The sequence below is a fragment of the Trichosurus vulpecula genome, chromosome 5, assembly GCF_011100635.1.
Source record: "Trichosurus vulpecula isolate mTriVul1 chromosome 5, mTriVul1.pri, whole genome shotgun sequence".
NCBI classification, from domain to species: Eukaryota; Metazoa; Chordata; class Mammalia; order Diprotodontia; family Phalangeridae; genus Trichosurus; species Trichosurus vulpecula.
In genome coordinates, this window is record NC_050577.1 from 23619805 (window position 1) to 23636890 (window position 17086).

The window sequence follows — 17086 nt, forward strand, 5'->3', positions numbered from 1 at the left end:
CCCTTTAATAAGTCTCTGGTGAGAAGTTGAAGAAGACTAATAAGGGGATAAAACTCCTGATTGGGGATAGATCCTCATGGGGAGGTCAGTTGCAGGCTTAAGGATATGACTGCTTCCCATTGGGGCTATCTTTTAGGTTGGTTGTTGTCCTACATTCTCAAGAGGACCAAAATGACCTCATGATGTGGGGTCTATCAGACTGCTTAGACTGATAGGAGCTTGGAAGGCTCTACCACAGGTTGGGCACAAATAATCTTTTAGATTAGCTATGAGACAGATAATGTGCAGGGGGTGAGAGTTCAGAACACCAGGTCAAGTACAGTCTTAGATTGATGGGAATAAAACAGTCCACATGGTTGGGCAAGGAGCTAAGGGAGCAATGAACACCTGTACTGTGATAAATAGCTGGAAGCCAACAGGAGACTGGAGCTAAGAAAAAGCTTTAATTTGCTTTGCACGTGAGAGAAAAATTTAGAAGGACAATTTGGAAACAGTTAAGTTTATTGTTAAGAGCAATTAACTTGTACTTTAGTGTTATGTTTTGAAGTTTGTTACAAGACACATATTTACATACACATATGTTTGTGTGTACATAGATACATATATACACATATATACATATGCATATTGTTTTATTTAGAGGAAGAAATTAGGAGCAGTTGTTAATTGAATAAGTATTGTTTTTATTATTTATATGTAAAAATATAATAAGCACAAGTCTGACTATCACCTTACCACTCAAACTCCAGGGGATCCCTATCACTTCCAGGAACAAATATAAAATCTTGGGTTTCTGGTTCAAATTCCTTCATAACCTGCAGCCCCATGCTGCCACTCTTCCAGTCTTATTACATTGTACACCCCCACACAATCTATAATCCTGTGATATTGACTCTTTACTATACCTCATACAAGACTCCTGTACTTTGGGAACATTGGTTTGGCAGCTGAGCAGAAGATGGACTGGAGTGGAGAGATACCTGTGGAAGGCAGACAACTGTCTCCCCTTCCCACCCCACCCAGAAGCTATTGCAAAGTCCAGGGGTGAGGTGATGAGGATATCCACAGGGTGGGGAGAGGGTGGCAGCGTCAGAGAAGAAAGGGGGCGAATTCAAGAAATGTCAGAGAGATAAAACAGTCAAGCCTCGACAACAAATTGGGTAGAGAGTGAGGAGCTGAGAGGTCTCCTAGGTTGCCTGGATGACTAGAAGGATGGTGGGTGATCAGTAGTAACTTGAAGGTTAGAAAGAGGGGAGATTGAGAAGCATTAGTATTGGGAGAATAATTGAATCCATGGGAGCCAATAAGATTGCGCAGTGAATTTGGGAGTAGGTCAGCAGATTGGCAGCTGGGTGGCTCAGATGATAGAATGCTGGCCTGGAGACAGGAAGACCCGAGTTCTAAGTGGGCCTTAGACACTAACTTGTAAGTTTTTTGTTGTTCAGTTGTGCCTATCTCTTCATTTGGGATCTTCTTGGCAAAGATACTGGAGCTGTTTGCCACTTCCTTGGATCAAGAAATTGAGGCAAACAGGGTAAAATGACTTCCAGAGGGTCACAAAGCTAGTAAGTATCCTAGGCCAGATTTGAACTCAGGAAGATGGGTCTTCCTGATTCTAGGCCTGACACTATTGACTGTGCCAACTAGCTGCTCCGATTGCTTGGGAGGCAACGGTTCAGTGGATAGAGTGCTAGGTCTGGAGTCTGGAAGACCTGAGCTTGCCTTAATCCACTGGAGAAGGAAAAGGCCAATGGCTCCAGTATCTTTGCCAAGAAAACCCCAAACGGGGTCACGAAGAGTCAGACGCGACTGAACAAGTACAGTAAAAGAAGAATGCCAAGGACAGAGCCTCGGGGGACCTCTACTTTTAGGAAACATGAGTTGGCTGAAGATCCCACTCAGGTGACCGACTGGGAGCAGGTCAGTCAATAACCAATTAGGAATCCCTCCTTATTTGCGAAGTGCTTGATATACAAAGAAAGCAAAAGACAGAGCTCCCCAGGCCTCAAGGAACTCACGGTCTAATGAGGGGATAGGGATGGCTTCCGGAGGAAGGTGGGATTTAGTCGGCTAGGTTAAGTAACCTGAACCTGAAGGAGAAACCTCTCTACTCCATCCCCAACAAGAGGTCTCCCCACCCCGGCCCCCAGGCCCCCAGTGAGGGGACCTCCCGGGCAGCCCACTTCCCTTTCTGCTCAGCTTGAAGCCTTCCTGGACAGCAAACCTAAATTGGCCCCTTTACACCTCCCCGCCCCCTCTTCTATCCCAGGGTGGGAGGGGAAGCTGACCACAAACCTGATCCCTCTTCCACGTGGTGGCCTTCCGAGGGCCCGAAGACAGCTGGGGAGCTCTGTCTTTGGGTTAACAGTCTTCTCTTCTCAAGCCAAGCATGCCACTTTGTTCTGCCATGTAAACCCTTGTTGACTGCTGTTGGTTTTTTGGGTGGATCCTGGTAGGCATAGTCTCCAGTCCTTGAACCACTCTGGGACTCCGTGGCTCTGGGCCACTGGATCTAGGGTCAGGACTGCTCTTCTCATTGGGGCAAAAAGGGCCCTACGCTTTTAAGGACCTGTAGACCCTTCTTTCTTTCCTCCGCCCCTTCCAAGCCCCACCGCACAAGGCTCATATCTAGGCTTAATTTCTTCCCAAACGCAGCTTCTGGAATATAAATAAGAAGAAAAGACAGAAACTAAGACATTTTTTAGTTAATAAAGGTTACTGAGGGAACATTTTAGGATTAAAATATATATGTGTGTGTATATATGTGTATATATGTATATATACACACATACATACATATTTGCTAGCAGCCCTGGATTGTCAATTCGCAGCACTAATTGATATTACAGCCTAGATTTATATAGCACTTCAAAGTGTACAAAGCAACCTGTGTACAATGTGACCTCGAAACCACCCAGTGGGATGGAATACCCCCATTTCACAGATGAAGAAACTGAAGCTCAGAGATGTTAAATGAATTTCTAAGTATCTCAACCCAGTAAGTATCTGACGCAGGATGAATCGAACCCGAGTCTGCCGGACTCCAGCACTGGGTCACTACTCTCCCTTCTCCCTCACCTCCGCCCAAACGGCCAACCGGATACGGTTTTTACTTTAGTGGGCTTCGCGGCTTTTCTATTAGAGCTTTCAGAGCTAACTTAAAGGAAAAGGGGCGGGGGGGGGGGGGGGAGGGGGAATCGTCCCCTGGAGATCTGAATCTTTTTGCAGTTCCAGTTTCTGAACGCATGAATTATTTATGTTTCCTGGGTTTGTAGATCCCTCCGGGCAGGAATTGAGCCTTCTACCACAGAGAAGGCTCCTTAAAGGGAATTACGGATCTATTTTTTTAAAACTTCATTAAAAAAAATGTGTTAAACCCCAGATTCTCTACAAAAGCCACACAAATAAAAGCGCAAATTGTGGGCGCTTAAGAAACGTTAGATAGTGCAGACCAAAGTTGGCCAGCGGTGTTCGAGGCCAACTCGGACTGTAGAGCAGGGGATGGGCGGGCTTTGGGGTCCCCTGCCCTGTTTCTCAGTGCGGGGCGCAGCGTCCACGAAGTCCTATGGCTGCGGGCGCAGTCCTGCCCGCTTCTCAGTCCGAGCTTTGCAGGCGTCCCGGCAGCGGGCGCACCTTTCTGCCCCGAGGGTCTGCAGGTGTTCGGGTGCACAGGGCTTGGAGGACGCGATGGGGAACCCGGACAGCACCTGGAGAGCCTCTGCCCACCGTCGCCCAGGAGGTGAGTGGCTCCTGACCGTAGGACGCCGGCCGTGGCACCCCTCCCGGGTGGGCTGCAAACAAGGACCCCGGCACGCATCCGCTCCACGGGGGTCGGTGGGCATTGCCGGGGCGGGGGCGCCCCCCGAGAGGAGAGGGGAGGGGAGGGTCCAGATTCCCGGAGCGGAGCCGGAGCCGGAGGCGGGAGGGAGGCCGGAGGAGGGGCCGCCGGGCGCCTCCAGCCCGGTTGGCTCGCGTCCCCTGCCCTGCCCTGCCTCCTCCCCCTGCCGCCGCCCCTCCCCCTCCGCCCTCCCGTATGAGTCAGGCGTTTCCCCGGGATCGCGAGCTCGAGCGGCGGCAGCCCGAGCCCGAGCCGGAGCGGCCCCGCGGCGGCCAGAGCAGCGCGCCCGGCCCGGCCCCGGCCCGGCCCGGCCGCCGGAGCATGGACAAGGCGGCCAGCCCAGGGGCGGGCGCCGGCGAAGGGGCGGGCAGCGGCGGCAGCAGCCGCAGCAGCAGCCGCGCCACCTCGGCCGGCTCGTCGCCGTCGGGCTCGTGGGCGGCCCGCGGGGCTGGGGGCCGGCGGCTGGAGGGGGGGAGCCACAGCAGCCCCGGCTCGGTGGCCGCCAGCCCGTGCGGGGCGGGGAGCCGGCTGGGCAGCGGCGGCCGGAGGAGGGAGCCGGCCCTCGAGGGCGTGCTCAGCAAGTACACCAACCTCCTCCAGGGCTGGCAGAACAGGTAAGCCGGGGGCCGAGGCCCGGGGCGGGCGGTCACTCCCGGCGGTTCTGCGGCCGCCGGGCAGCGTACCTGTGCGCGCGGGGCATGCACGCCTGCAGCCTCCCCACGCCGGGAGGGGGGTGTAGCGAGGGGCAGCCGCACGAGCCCCCCAGCATGCACCCCCTACCCAAAGTTTGGGGTTGCACAAAGTGGCTGTTTGCTTCCCCCAGCCAGCAGCTCCCCACGGCGGGCCACCCAGCTCGGAAGATCATTTGCATTTTGCTTTAAAAAAAAGTGCCCCTTAAAAGAAGTCTCTCTTTCACTCCTCCCTTCCTGAAACCCAGCTCCACAAAGTCATTTGCGCTTTGAAAAAATGGGGGGGCTCAAACACCGAGTTACGTGTCTTTTTAAGGTCCCTTGCTCTTCCACACACCCCCTCCTCCCAAACTGTTGGGGATAGCCACTTAGAGAGTAGTGGAAAAGAATCCCAGTTGGTCCCAAGGCTAAGGCAAGGTGCAGCCCGTCCTCCTGGAGCTCCACTTGGGGACCCCAAGGATGACCAGTGACCCGACTCTTGTCTCCCAAGACTAACCAGCCTTTTAAACTTGGCTTTGAAAATGCCCCTGATTCGGGAATTGCTAATACCGTTTAAAGGACACCTCTGCTCTCCTGGAGGGCCACAGGGCGTGGTTTTGCTGGTGCCAGTCTTCCGTGCGGATTTCCAGAGGCCTCGCAGGTCCGGAAGAACTTGGGCATCTCCAGTGGCGGCCCATCTTTTGGGGATGGCCTGGAAGCAGGTTTATCCTTCGCTTTTTCAACGAGACTGCCCCGTGTCCCTGGCTAGCTCTCCCCCAGCCTCCTCCCATCCTTGCAGCCGGTCACTTGCTCTGGTGTGTGCCCTGGTTGGGTGGCTGGGAAGATGGAAACCCAGGAAATTTTCCAGACGGATGCTGGGTTAGCGCTCCGTTGCTGGAAGAATCTTGTGATTGGGAGAAGAGACCTAAGTTGTACTTTCGCTTTTGAGTCCTCCTTTTGCTGCTCCTGGCTGCCAGCCTTTCCCCTCTCTGCCCCCAACATTTCCTCAGTTTCTCAGCAAAATAAAGAACAGGTAGAGTGGGTGGGTAGGCGATCTAGACAGCTCCAGAATACCTGGATTGTTGAAAGGCTCTGATTTCATCTGGGAGACAGTTACTTTCAGTATTAACGTTACTACCTTGGGGCATTTGGTTCTGTCGGCTTTGAGTGTGTGTGTATTGAGGGCTCTCACGCCCGGGATTGCCTTTTTCCAGGCCACCAATGCATCTAATTCACATGCAAAGTATATTAAAGGACTTTTATAATCGTCTGGGAGGGGAGGATTTTATCGGAATTGGAATTAAGGCAGGCTTTTGCATCCAATCTGAAATCTCCTCTGGTGTTTATATGGGCGGGGGTTGGGAAGGGGTGAAAAGTCTTATCTCAGGTTAGGGACAGGCCAGATGTGCACAGGTTAGCCAGGTTGCTGGGTATCCGAGACACCTGCTGGAGTCTTTTTTGATCTCTGCAGTGTTTGCCTAGCCTTGTTTCTGTCTCCTGTTTGTTTTGGGAGGCTGATGTTTGCCAGGTCTGTACTGGTGGCAGTGGTTAATGCCTCCCGGTAGGGGTTTATGTGTATTCCCCCACATCCTTCTGCCTGAACTATGTGAGTGACCCAGGGCAGATTTATGGTAGGTCTTGTATCATGCCGTTCTTCTAGAGTCTCCTCCTGCCCTGATGCTTCAGTGTGGAGGTGGGAGGAGCTGCATCCAGAATTGGGCTAAGGCTGGAGGAAGCTCTCTTCCTCTGAGACTAAGTAGCTGGGTTTGACCCAATGCATCACACCCAGTGGGCACTCAGGTGTTCATTGAACTATGTTGCCAAAAGAAATATCTAAGTACTCTTAGAATTGCAGGGTCATAGGAGGGACTGGGGAGACCATCTGTTAGAATGTCAGCTCACTTTGGGCTTCTTTGTATATGCCTAGCACTGGCACATAGTAGGTGCTTGTTAGTAAATACTTGTTCATTGAAATAGTTTAATTCCCTCATTGTTACATGGGGAAACTTGGGTTTGGAGACATGAATGATTTGTCTAAGGTCACAGGGCAGATAGTAGAGGCTGAGCTGGGATTGAACCCAGGCCTTCCAATTCTGGGGTTCTCTCCACTGTGCCAAAGTGGACCTCAGCAGATAGGGACAGGATGGCTCCAAGATGAACTTGGAATGTGTTGTAGATGGAGACAGTGTGGTACAATGGAGAGAGCTCTAGAGTTGGAGCACCTAGGTTCAAATAGAAATAATAATAATATAATAGCCAACATTTATTAGCACCTACTATGTTCCAGACACTGAGTAAGTGCTTTATAATTATTATCTCATTAGATCCTCATGACAACCCTGGAAGGTAGGACCTATTATCTCCATTTTACAGATGAGGAAACTGAAGCAAACAGATAAGTGACTTGTCCAGGGTTATACAGCTAGTGTCTCAGGCTGGCTTTGAACTCAGGTCTTCCTGACTCCAGGCCACTGTGCCAAATCCTGTCTCTGCTGCTTACTCCCAGTGCGATCCTTCTGGGCCTCAGTTTCATCAAGTATGAAATGGGGGGAAGGATGAAGATTAGATATTCTTGGAGGTTCCTTCCAGCTCTGCAGCTGTGATCAAAGATTATAAGCCCCTGGAGGGCAGGTACCTGTCATTCATCTTTTATCCCCAGCATGCACTTCACATGTGGGACATATTTGTTGAAATACATTGATAATTCTCTGCAAGTTTATTCAAGTAACAAATGAGGTTGAAGCTAAGAAAACCAGGTTTGCCTTCTGTCTACCCACAGGTGTTTTCCCAGGTGTATGAACCCCAAGTGGGGATTACTGCCCTCTGTGCTCTGATTGGTGCAGCAAGCAGCCTTTCCAGAACACTGTTTCTATCCATTTGTAGCTCTTGTAGGATTGCTCATTTTTAGGCACGGCACCTGCATGTGGTGCTGATTAATTCTGAGAACTGAGGTTTATTTTTCAAGTCTCAGTAAAATAGGGCTGCTTTTGCGGGGGGGGGGGGGTGGAATTAGGGAAAAGCAGATTGGAAGTATAATTTTTTAGAAAAACTTCCTGCAGTTTCGGGCATTGTCTTGATAAACTGAGCACCTGTGGTACTGTACCAATTGCTTCAGGAAGTGATTAAGGAAGACTAGGGCTGAGTTACCAGGTGTATCTGCCAAAATTTCCAATCCCCTGCACGAGGCAGAGCTGGGCCGTTCTGTCATAGGGATCCATTTCAAGGGCCTGCCTTGTGCAAGGTGCTGCTTGAGGCTCAGAGGGAGATAGGGCAGCAAATGGGACCTGAGTCCTGCCCTCGAGGGAGCCTGGTAGGACAGGGAAGAAAGGTAGGTCCATTAACTTAGGACCTGGGTTCGAATCCCAGCTCCAGCATGTACTACCTATGTGACCTTAATTAAATTATTAATTAAATTATTTAACCATCTTGGGCCTCTGTTTCTTCATTTGTAAATTCCTAGGTTTGGACTTGACGGTACCTAAAATCCCTTCCTGCTCCAAATTCATGATCTTGAGTTTTAGCATCATTCAAAGATGCATGATTCTTTTGGTGTCTTTTGGTGCACCTGGTGATTGGTCTGTGAATGAGTAAATATGTGTTTGGCTCAGAGAGCTAGTGAGCGTCAGAGGCAGGATCTGAACACCCAGGTCATCCTGATACTAGGCTAACCCTCTCTCCATGGCACCACATTGTCACTCACCCTCTACCATATTGACTTTAGTTTGAAGGTAGGGCTTGCTTTCTCCTTTGCCAGGATGGCAAAGTCAGTGTCTCAGGGACTTTTCAGGTAAGTTTATCTTTAAAAGTGAGAAGTTGACGATTTCCTTTGAAGAAAGCTTTTATTTCTTAAGGTAAATATTAAATGTTCTGGGTAATAGAGCAGAGAAGAAATTGGGGTCACGCTCAGGGTCTTTCCACACCTTAGCTTCCAAGTTTGATTCGTCTGCTGGATTCCCTCCTCTTTCATTGAATTAAAATTGTTTAAGCTGGAAGGGATTTAGAAGCTTTCTAGTCCAGGGGTGGGGAGCGTGCAGCCTCAAGGCCGCCTGTGGCCCTCTGGGTCCTCAAGTTCAGCCCTTTGACTGAATCCCAATCTCTGTGAATTTTCAGTTAAAGGGCTACATTTGGGGACCTAGAGGGCCACGTGTGGCCTTGAGGCCCCGGGTTCCCCACCCCTGCTCTAGTCTCTGAAGGGAAGCTTGAGATAGTGGAAAGAACACTGGACCTCGTGTGGAGTCAAGTCAGTAAGCATTTATTAAACTCCTACTGTTTGTGTGCCAGGCACTGTGCTGAACACTGGGACACAAAGAAAAGCAAAAAAAAACAAAACCAAAAAACCAACCCCTGCCCTCAAGGAGCTTCCCTTCAAATAGGAGAGATGCCTAAGTCCATACTAGGTATAATTCAGACTAGATGGGCCACCTTGTGAGATAGGAGGTGTTAGTACTGGGGGATCTGGAAAGGCCACCTGGTGGAAGTGGGAATTGAACAGGGATACAAAGGGACAGAGCATTCCAAGCCAGGGTGAGACCCAGAGATGAGGAATAGAGTGTGGTCTTGGTGGAACTGCAAGGGTGTGGAGGAGAGTATGGTATCTTATCTTTTGCTTCTTTTTGCATGTCCAGCATTTAGCACAGTGCCTGGCACGTACTGGGCGCTTTATGTTTGTTGAATGATGGCTTGATCAGGAAAGACTGAAGGTCTTCACATGTGCAAGCAAGTTTATATTTGCTCTTGAGTGATGGGGAGCCACTGAAGCTTATGGGGGGGCTTGGCAGCTGAGTGGAGGACGGATTGGGTTTAGCAGAGACCTGGGTTCCAATCTGGCCTCTTACACTTAATATGCTTTTTCACTTGTTAACTGGGGATAATAAGCCCTATATTGGGCTTATTATATTTAATTATATAGTCTACGGAATTGGGCTTATTATATACAATAGCTCCACTGGGTTGTTGTGTAGCTCAAGTGAGATAATGTATGTAAAGTGCTTTACAAACTTTAAATTACCATGTAAATGTCAGTAGTTTCCCTTGGGATCTGGGTTTGCAACTCAGTTCTGTTTCTTATTTCCTGTGTGACCTTGGACGAGCTGTTTGCTTTCTCTGACCCTGTTTCCTAGTGTGTGATGAGATGGTTAGACTAGATGGTCCCCAGGGTCTCATTAAGTCCCGAACCCTGTCATAGGATGGGAACAGTAATCGGTCTAGACCTGGAATGGACCTCACAGGCCATCGACACTGTTCCCCTCCTATTTCAGATAAGTGGACTGCGGCTCAGAAATCAGCTGTGACACATCCAAGGTCATGGAGGGCAGAGCTTCTCTGACTCTAAATCTAGGCCTGTTGATGAATGAGGTCCAGGGAAGGAAGGCAGCCAGAGCTGGGGGCTGGGAGTGGTGGTGGAGAAACCTGGGTTAATGGCTTCTTTAAAAGGCTTGCCTGGGTGCTGAGTGACTGGGCAGACCCTAGAACCGAGGTCCTGTGACTCCAGGCAGACTCCCTCCATAACCCCTAGATTGCCTCTTAGTCTGTCTTGTCTGGTGACCTTTGGAGGCCTTCTGCTGTTATAGACACCTCCACCCCTTCAGTGCTTAGTTCAGCTGACACATCCTTTGGGCATTCAGGAAACAGCTGAATTGAAGAGGAATTGTATTTTCCAGCTGAACCCTTCCTGTGGCCAGAACTCTGAAGATGACAATTTCTGGGAAGGTTCCCACTGGAGAGTGCGTGGTGGAGTGGGTCTCTAGCCTCTTTGGAAGGTGGATACCATCTCATCATTGGGTTTTGCCACTTAACCTTCTGCCTTCTAAAAGCAGGGGGCCTTGCAGTCACTTTTTTGATAGTTACTTTGAAATTAAATTCTGTTTTGAGTACGTCAGTCGGTATTAGCTCGCAGGACCAGGTGGCTGGTGGTCCAGCTGAACTCTGTATTGGTTAGATGATGTCTGCAGCTCTTATATGGCATGGCTAGGGATGGGCTTTGGAGCAACAGATGGATACAGTTAGATTTGGGCTGGAGGCAAGGGAGAACTTCCTGACACTTAGTGCATCCAAAAGTAACGTGGGTGGTCTGAGGAAGCTCTGGGTCCCCCCCCCCCACCTTGTCTGGGCAGATGCAGAGGGAATTTTTGCTCTAGAAATGGGTTGGCTAAGGTGGCACCTGAGGGCCCTTTCAGCTCTGAGATTCTGTGGGACAGAATGGAAGGAACCTTGAGATATTAAAAAAACAAACCAGGCTCAGCAGCCACTGCTCTGTAATGAGTTTGAGGTGTTGTTTTGGGGTGTTTTGTTTTTGAAGGCTATCCTACCTAGGTAAAACTCTCTGTGTAAACTAGGGCTCCCCTGATGTTCACTATTACAGACTAGTTGCTTTCTACTTTGTTTCATAAGCATTTGGCCCATCTGAGCCCACAACTCCTTCCTCTCTGAGAATGATGCAGATCCCGAGGTCAGGGATCCCGTCCTCGCCCCCGCTTCTCGTTTTCCCACTTCTCTGCTGTGGTCGACCGTGCATAGACTTTCAAGAAAGGTCATCAAGTCAAACCTGCTGATTAACAGATGAGGAAATTGAGGCCTGTGGAGGTGAGAGGCTTCGCCCCAGGTCACAAAGGTAGGAAGCCGACAAGGCGGGATTTGAACCTGGGTCCTTTCATTCCAATTCCATCACTCTTTTCCATCAGGCTAAGGCAATTTGCATCTTTTATTCCCTTTACCTTGTGGGTTTCTGCTACTGGGCTGTGTTTTCTCTGCTGGAAACGCTTCCTACTCCAGCAGTCCCTGATGGGAGTCTTGGAAAGGTTCCCCATCACCCTTTCTTTTTTTCCCCCATCTACCCTTAAACTGTTGCCATGGTAACAGCCACCTTTCTGTAGGAGAACTTGGGTTGCTAGGCTGATTCTTGAATGGGATCAGTATGCTCATCTGGGTGTACCAGCCAAGTGCCCTTGGTGTGGGTGTGGAGGTAGGTGAAAGTTGATTTTACTGTGATGTGAATTCTAATGACACACACTTCTCTGCCTGCCCGTGGAGGTATTTAAGACTAGGCTGGGCCCCCATCAGTCCAGGCTGCTTCAAGGATTCTTGTATTAGGTAGGAGATGGAGTCGACCTTTTTACTCTCTTAAGATTCTTTGATTCCTTATTTTAATCTCTTTTAAGGATTTGGGAGTTACCCCAAATACTTCTCTGTCACCCACTGGAATTTTAGCCATTTTTTCTAGCAAATAGAATTCCATTTTCAAGGTTTATTTAATATTACAGCCCAAGAATTGACTTCAGCTATCCAGGGACATATTTGTACATGGACCTGTTGTCTCTCTTGATAGAATTTGAGCTCTCTAAGAACAAGGATGTATTCTTTTTTGCCCCTGTATTATGCCCCTGGTGCTTAGCAGAGTGCCTAGTGCGTTTTAGTCCAGGGCTTCACACCTGGGATCCATCAACTTTTGTTTTTTTGAAAATTTTTATATTTCCCCCCAATTACATGTAAAAACAATTTTTGACATTTGTTTCTTAAAATTTTGAGTCCCAATTTCACTCCATCTTTCACTCCCCATTCTCCTTCCTTGAGAAGGCAGGCAATTTGATATATATTATACATGTGCAGTTGTGCAAAACATATTTCCGTATTAGCCATATTGTGGGAAAAAAAACCCCACAGGAAAAGTAAAGTGAAAATAGTCTGCTTTGACCTGCATCAGGCTCCATCAGTTCTTTATCTGGAGGTGGATAGCATTTTTCATCATAAGTCCTTTGAAATTGCATAAACTTAAAAAATATATTTTGACAACTATTTCAATGTAATTGATTTCCTTTGTAATTTTATGTATTTTATTTTATGCATTTAAAAACATTCTGAGAAGGGGTCCTCGTAGGTTTGACCAACTTGCGAAAGAGTGACACTAAAAAAGTGAAGAACTTTTGTTGCAGATGCTTAATAAATACCTCCTCATTGATTGATTGGTCTTCTGGAGATCTGACTTTAGAAAATATGCTCAGAGTCTCTTTCTTGGTCCTTATTTCTCATCCCCATCCCCAGCTTCTTGAGGTAGTAGAGACACTTAAAAACATAAGGAATTCCTTTGAATCAATCCTTACTCATATTTTTAATTTGTTTTTACCCCAATTTATATCCATTATAACATTGAAAAGCATTTGAGCAAAATTGGCCAACACAGCGTATGCCACATTCTGTATCTGCAGCCCCCACCTCTCTACTAAGAGGAAGGAAGTGTATGTCATCATCAGTTTTCTTGGACTCAGATCATTAACACACTGCTTTCCTTTATGTCATAATGGTCATCGTGTATGATGGCCTCCTGGTTCTGCTTGCTTCCCTCTGCATCAGTTCATACAAGTCTTCCTGTATTTCTCTCAATTCCTTATATTCTTTATTTCTTATAATGTGATAATATTCCATGACCGCTTTTTCTTAAGCCATTCCCTGGTCATTGGCACCCACTGTCTTTCCAGTTTTTTCCTTGGCCACATATTAAGAGGAAGTTAATTTCTTTGATCCATGGCCTGGGGCCATGAGGAAGACATGCTCTGGACCCTACACAGAGGAGTCAGAAAAGAAAAACGTAATGGCAGCGGACACCTCCTGGAAGGGGACAACAGAAATGATTTTCTTGGGACTTTGAGTTCTCGTAATGACCCACTTAGTCTGGCTCTGGCCTGATATGGATTAGGACCAAAAACTAAGTGTAAAAATTTTAAAAATGGCAACCTCCCTTCCCCTCATTAATTTGATTTTTGATAACCCAGACAGTGCAGAACTTTATTTGGTTATAATCCAGAAAGAAAATGCTTTAGCTCTTCTTAGATGATGATGGTCAGCAGATCTTGTAGCCAGGGGAGCCTGGGTTCAAGTCTTGTCTCTGACAGACACTGGCAGTACCACCCAGGGCAAGCCCATTAACCTTGTGGTGCCCATTTAGGGGCAGAGTAGATGCTGATATGAATGGGTAGAATTAGGAGAGTCAGTTTCTTCAGTGGGAGCTCCCCGGCTCAATGAAGTTTGGGGGTCCAGATGAAAATAGCAAAAACAACTCCAATCAAGAGGTGTTGCTCTTTCTCTGGTATTTTCAAAGAAAATACAAAATGTCAGTAAAAATCAAAAGCTTTATACACTTTTTCAGGATGCCCACCTAGAACGACACAATGAAATTAAGATGCTGTGGGGGGGGGGCTCCTGGGATTCGGTTTTATTAGGGAGAAGTGCTGTGGATTCACCACCTCTCAGTGGGGTCTCTGCAGGTGGGAGAGGAAGTGAGTGCATCGTTCTTATTGGTCATTGGAGCTGGAAGGGTCCTTGGAAAGCGTCTCTTCTGATTGTTTCATCAATGAGGAAGATAAAGGAACTTGGCCAAGGTCATCCAGTTGTAAGGTGCAAGGCCTGGATTTACCCTTGGGTCTCCCTGCTCCACTTCCTTGCTTTTTCTACTATCCCGCCTCCTCAGTCCCCCGATTTAGTAATGTCAACATTTGAGTTCAAATGCTTGAGAACCTCAGCTCCATCCTGAGCTCGGGCAGCCCAGGAGAGCAGCTTGTTCAGCCTGGCTGGTCCGGCCGTTGATTGCAAAGCCCATTGTTACGTGACCTCGTCACCAAGGCCAACGAGAAGCTGGCATGGGTAACCTTGATGTCGCCTGGTTAGTTGCCTCTCCGTTGACTCGGGCCAATGGATTTTTTTTATTAGTCTGACTAATGTGCTTCTGTTTGGTTTTACGGGAAATCTGTAGTTGATACCTTTGTACAAAATGTTCTGTAACATTATTACGGTCGCTCGCTTTCAAGGTGAATTTTCTGTAAGTGGAAATTTTTTTCTGTCAGGTGTTAGTTTCTGTGATTCCAGGGAGCCCTGTGAAATGCAGGGAAATGGTATTAAAAACTGACGCACTCTGTTCCCCTGAATTGCCGACAGATGGCCGGCCGGTTTGACAGGACGGACACCTAATCATCAACATGTGTTTCAGGAAAGTGATATGTGTGTAATGCCAAGGGACGGCGTCCCCATCTTGGCTGCTGAATCTGACGGCAATGTGCTGTCAAAAACTTAGACTTGTCCCCCTTTCCCTTTATTCTTTGGCACTTCCAAAGGCCGGGCTGACCCTGCTTAGAAATCTTCAGTGGCTGCTGAGCCCCTGACTCCCTGGCCTGGAATCGAAAGCCCTCTGAAATCTGGCGGTGACACTCCTTTCCAGACATATTTCATCTCCTCACAGTCACACTGACTACATTTTCCCAAGCTTCAAGCTGAAACTCGGGCTGCTGGCACCTCTCTTTGCTGGATTGCACATCTCACATGGTGTAAATCTAGGACTGGTTATATTTTAAAGCTGAATGACTTCCTATTTCCTATGCTTTTTTTTTTAGAGTATTCTTAGCTAGTCTAATCTCTGCAGATAAGTTGGCCAGAGTTTTGGGCCCTAAGTCTTACCTCTGAAATGGGGGCCTTGTGGCCCTGGGCAAGTCACTCTCTCGGGGCACCAGGCAGTCCTCTAACATCCCCGGTTACAGAGCAGGTGCCAGTCGGTATTGGTGGACGGGATTCCCTCTACCTTGTTTCCCTATGTTTACCTTACCTGTGGATTCCCTGTGCCTTCCATCGAAGGGTTGGGCCCTACTGTTTAGAAGACCCTTGATACAAAGAGAAAAACAAAACCGTCCCTGTCCTCAAAGACCTTACATTCTGGCTTGGTCTTTGTATTTCTGGCATCTGGTATTGTGCTGGTTGGTTGGTTAATTAGAATATAGTATCGAGGGAGATAGCTGTAGTGAGATGGACAGAGGTCAGAGAGGGAGTACTTCTCTGGGAGACATGAGAGAGGGCACCTTAGGCATAGGGAACTGCTTATGCAAATATATGTTAGGTAGGAAGTGGAGTTTGCTTTCCATGAATGGTTAATGGCCCCGTTTGGTTGGAAGGTGGAGGGTGGCAGGGGGGGATAGCTTATAGAATGTACGGAAGGTTTATTGTGAGATTTTGGGAGAGCTGTAAATTCTAGGCAGAGGAGTTTTGTGTTTTACTCATTAGGCAGTGGGGATCCAATGACGATTTTTGAGCAGGGGAGTGGGCGTGGTCAGACCTATACCTTAGGAAAATATTTTAGTATCTGTGTGGAGATATCTGATCGGAGAAGGGAGAGATTGGAAGCTGTTGCATGAGTCTAGGCATGAGGTGATTAGTAGAGGGCAGTGGCTGCATGAGCAGGGAGAAATGTGGAGATGCGCTGTCTAAGACTTGGCTTTGATTAACTGTGGGCTGTAGGAATGGTAAGCATCAAAGACGAATTTATGGTTAGTAATCTGCATGTTGTGCCCTTCAAAGTGGGGGAACCTCCAGGTCTTAAGATTCTTAGCCAACTTCCTTGTTCCTTCTCTTTCCTCTAAATACCTTTGTGCTCTGTCTCCCAAACGGAGGGATGCTTCTTTAGGGGATGTGGTTCTCCTTCTGTTTCCATCTAGGGACACCTGCCTTCTTGCAGTTTCTTGCATAGCATGTGGCATTCCCCGACTCTGGGCATCTTCCCTGGCTATTTCCCAGGCTTGGGATGCTCTCCCTCCCTCTCCTTCTCTGCCTTCTGGCTCTCCTGGCTTCCAGCTCAAATCCTACCTTCTGCAAGAAACCTTTCCTACTCCCCCTTCATGCTGGTGTCTTCCCCCCGAGATTACGGCCAGTTTTCTCTGTATCTGTTTGGTTCCAGCATAGTGGTTTACATGTTCTCTCCCCAATAGACTCTGAGCTCTTTAAGGGCAGGGCATTTCTTTCCTCCCCTCTCTTTGAATGCCCAGCATTTAGCATACTAAGTACTTTATAAATGCTTGTTGACTTCTATCCCAGCGCCTAGCATACAGTGCCTTGTGCATAGGAGGCATTTAACAGTTTATTCAGTTTTTGGAATGTCCTTTGGTGCCTGTTTATCCAAGAAACCATAATAGTTTAGAGCTCTAAATTGGTTAGAAAAAAATAAAAATTAAAGTTTCAGTAGAGATATTTAAATTTCTCTGTCCTATAATTATAACAATGATAATAGCTAGCATTTTATAGAGTGTTCTAAAGTTTGCAGAGTGCTTTATATATGTATATCAGTTGGTTCTCATAAAAACTCTTCGAGGTAAGTGCTATTGCTAATCCTGTGGTTCCCTAAATTGCTCAGAATCACACAACTAGGTGTGTGCGTGTTGGGGGTGGGGAGGGGCTCAGGTCTTCCTGACTTGCCTGAGAGGACCCAGGACTCTATCCACTGTGCCACCTAACTGTCCACTGGAGTGACCACTGGACCCAGGAGGTGGTTGAGTTCATGTCCTTTTGTTGTTGTTCAGTCGTTTTCAGTAATGTCTGACTTTTCATGACCCATTTTGGGGTTTTCTTGGCAGAGATCCTGGAGTGGTTTGCATCTCCTTCTCCAGCTCATTTTACAGATGAGGTAGGTAACAGGGTTAAGTGACTTGCCCAGGGTCATACAGCTAGTAAGCGTCTAAGGGCCTTTGCCACTGGCCAGTTATTGGACCTTATATAGAACAACAGAAGCCTTACTTGATGCATCTGTCTCTACATTCAAAGTCAGGAATAACAC

The 17086-nt window shown here is 47.9% G+C and overlaps 1 protein-coding gene across 1 annotated transcript in view; it reads left to right on the forward strand.

Annotated features, from left to right (window-relative positions):
- Positions 1–4159: 4159 nt before the first annotated feature.
- Positions 4160–17086, forward strand: part of OSBPL10 (oxysterol binding protein like 10) — a 235570-nt gene continuing 222643 nt past the window's right edge. Inside the window, exon 1 of the mRNA XM_036760115.1 lies at positions 4160–4452. Within this exon, the coding sequence (XP_036616010.1) occupies positions 4160–4452 (293 nt within the window). The remainder of the gene's footprint in view (positions 4453–17086) is intronic.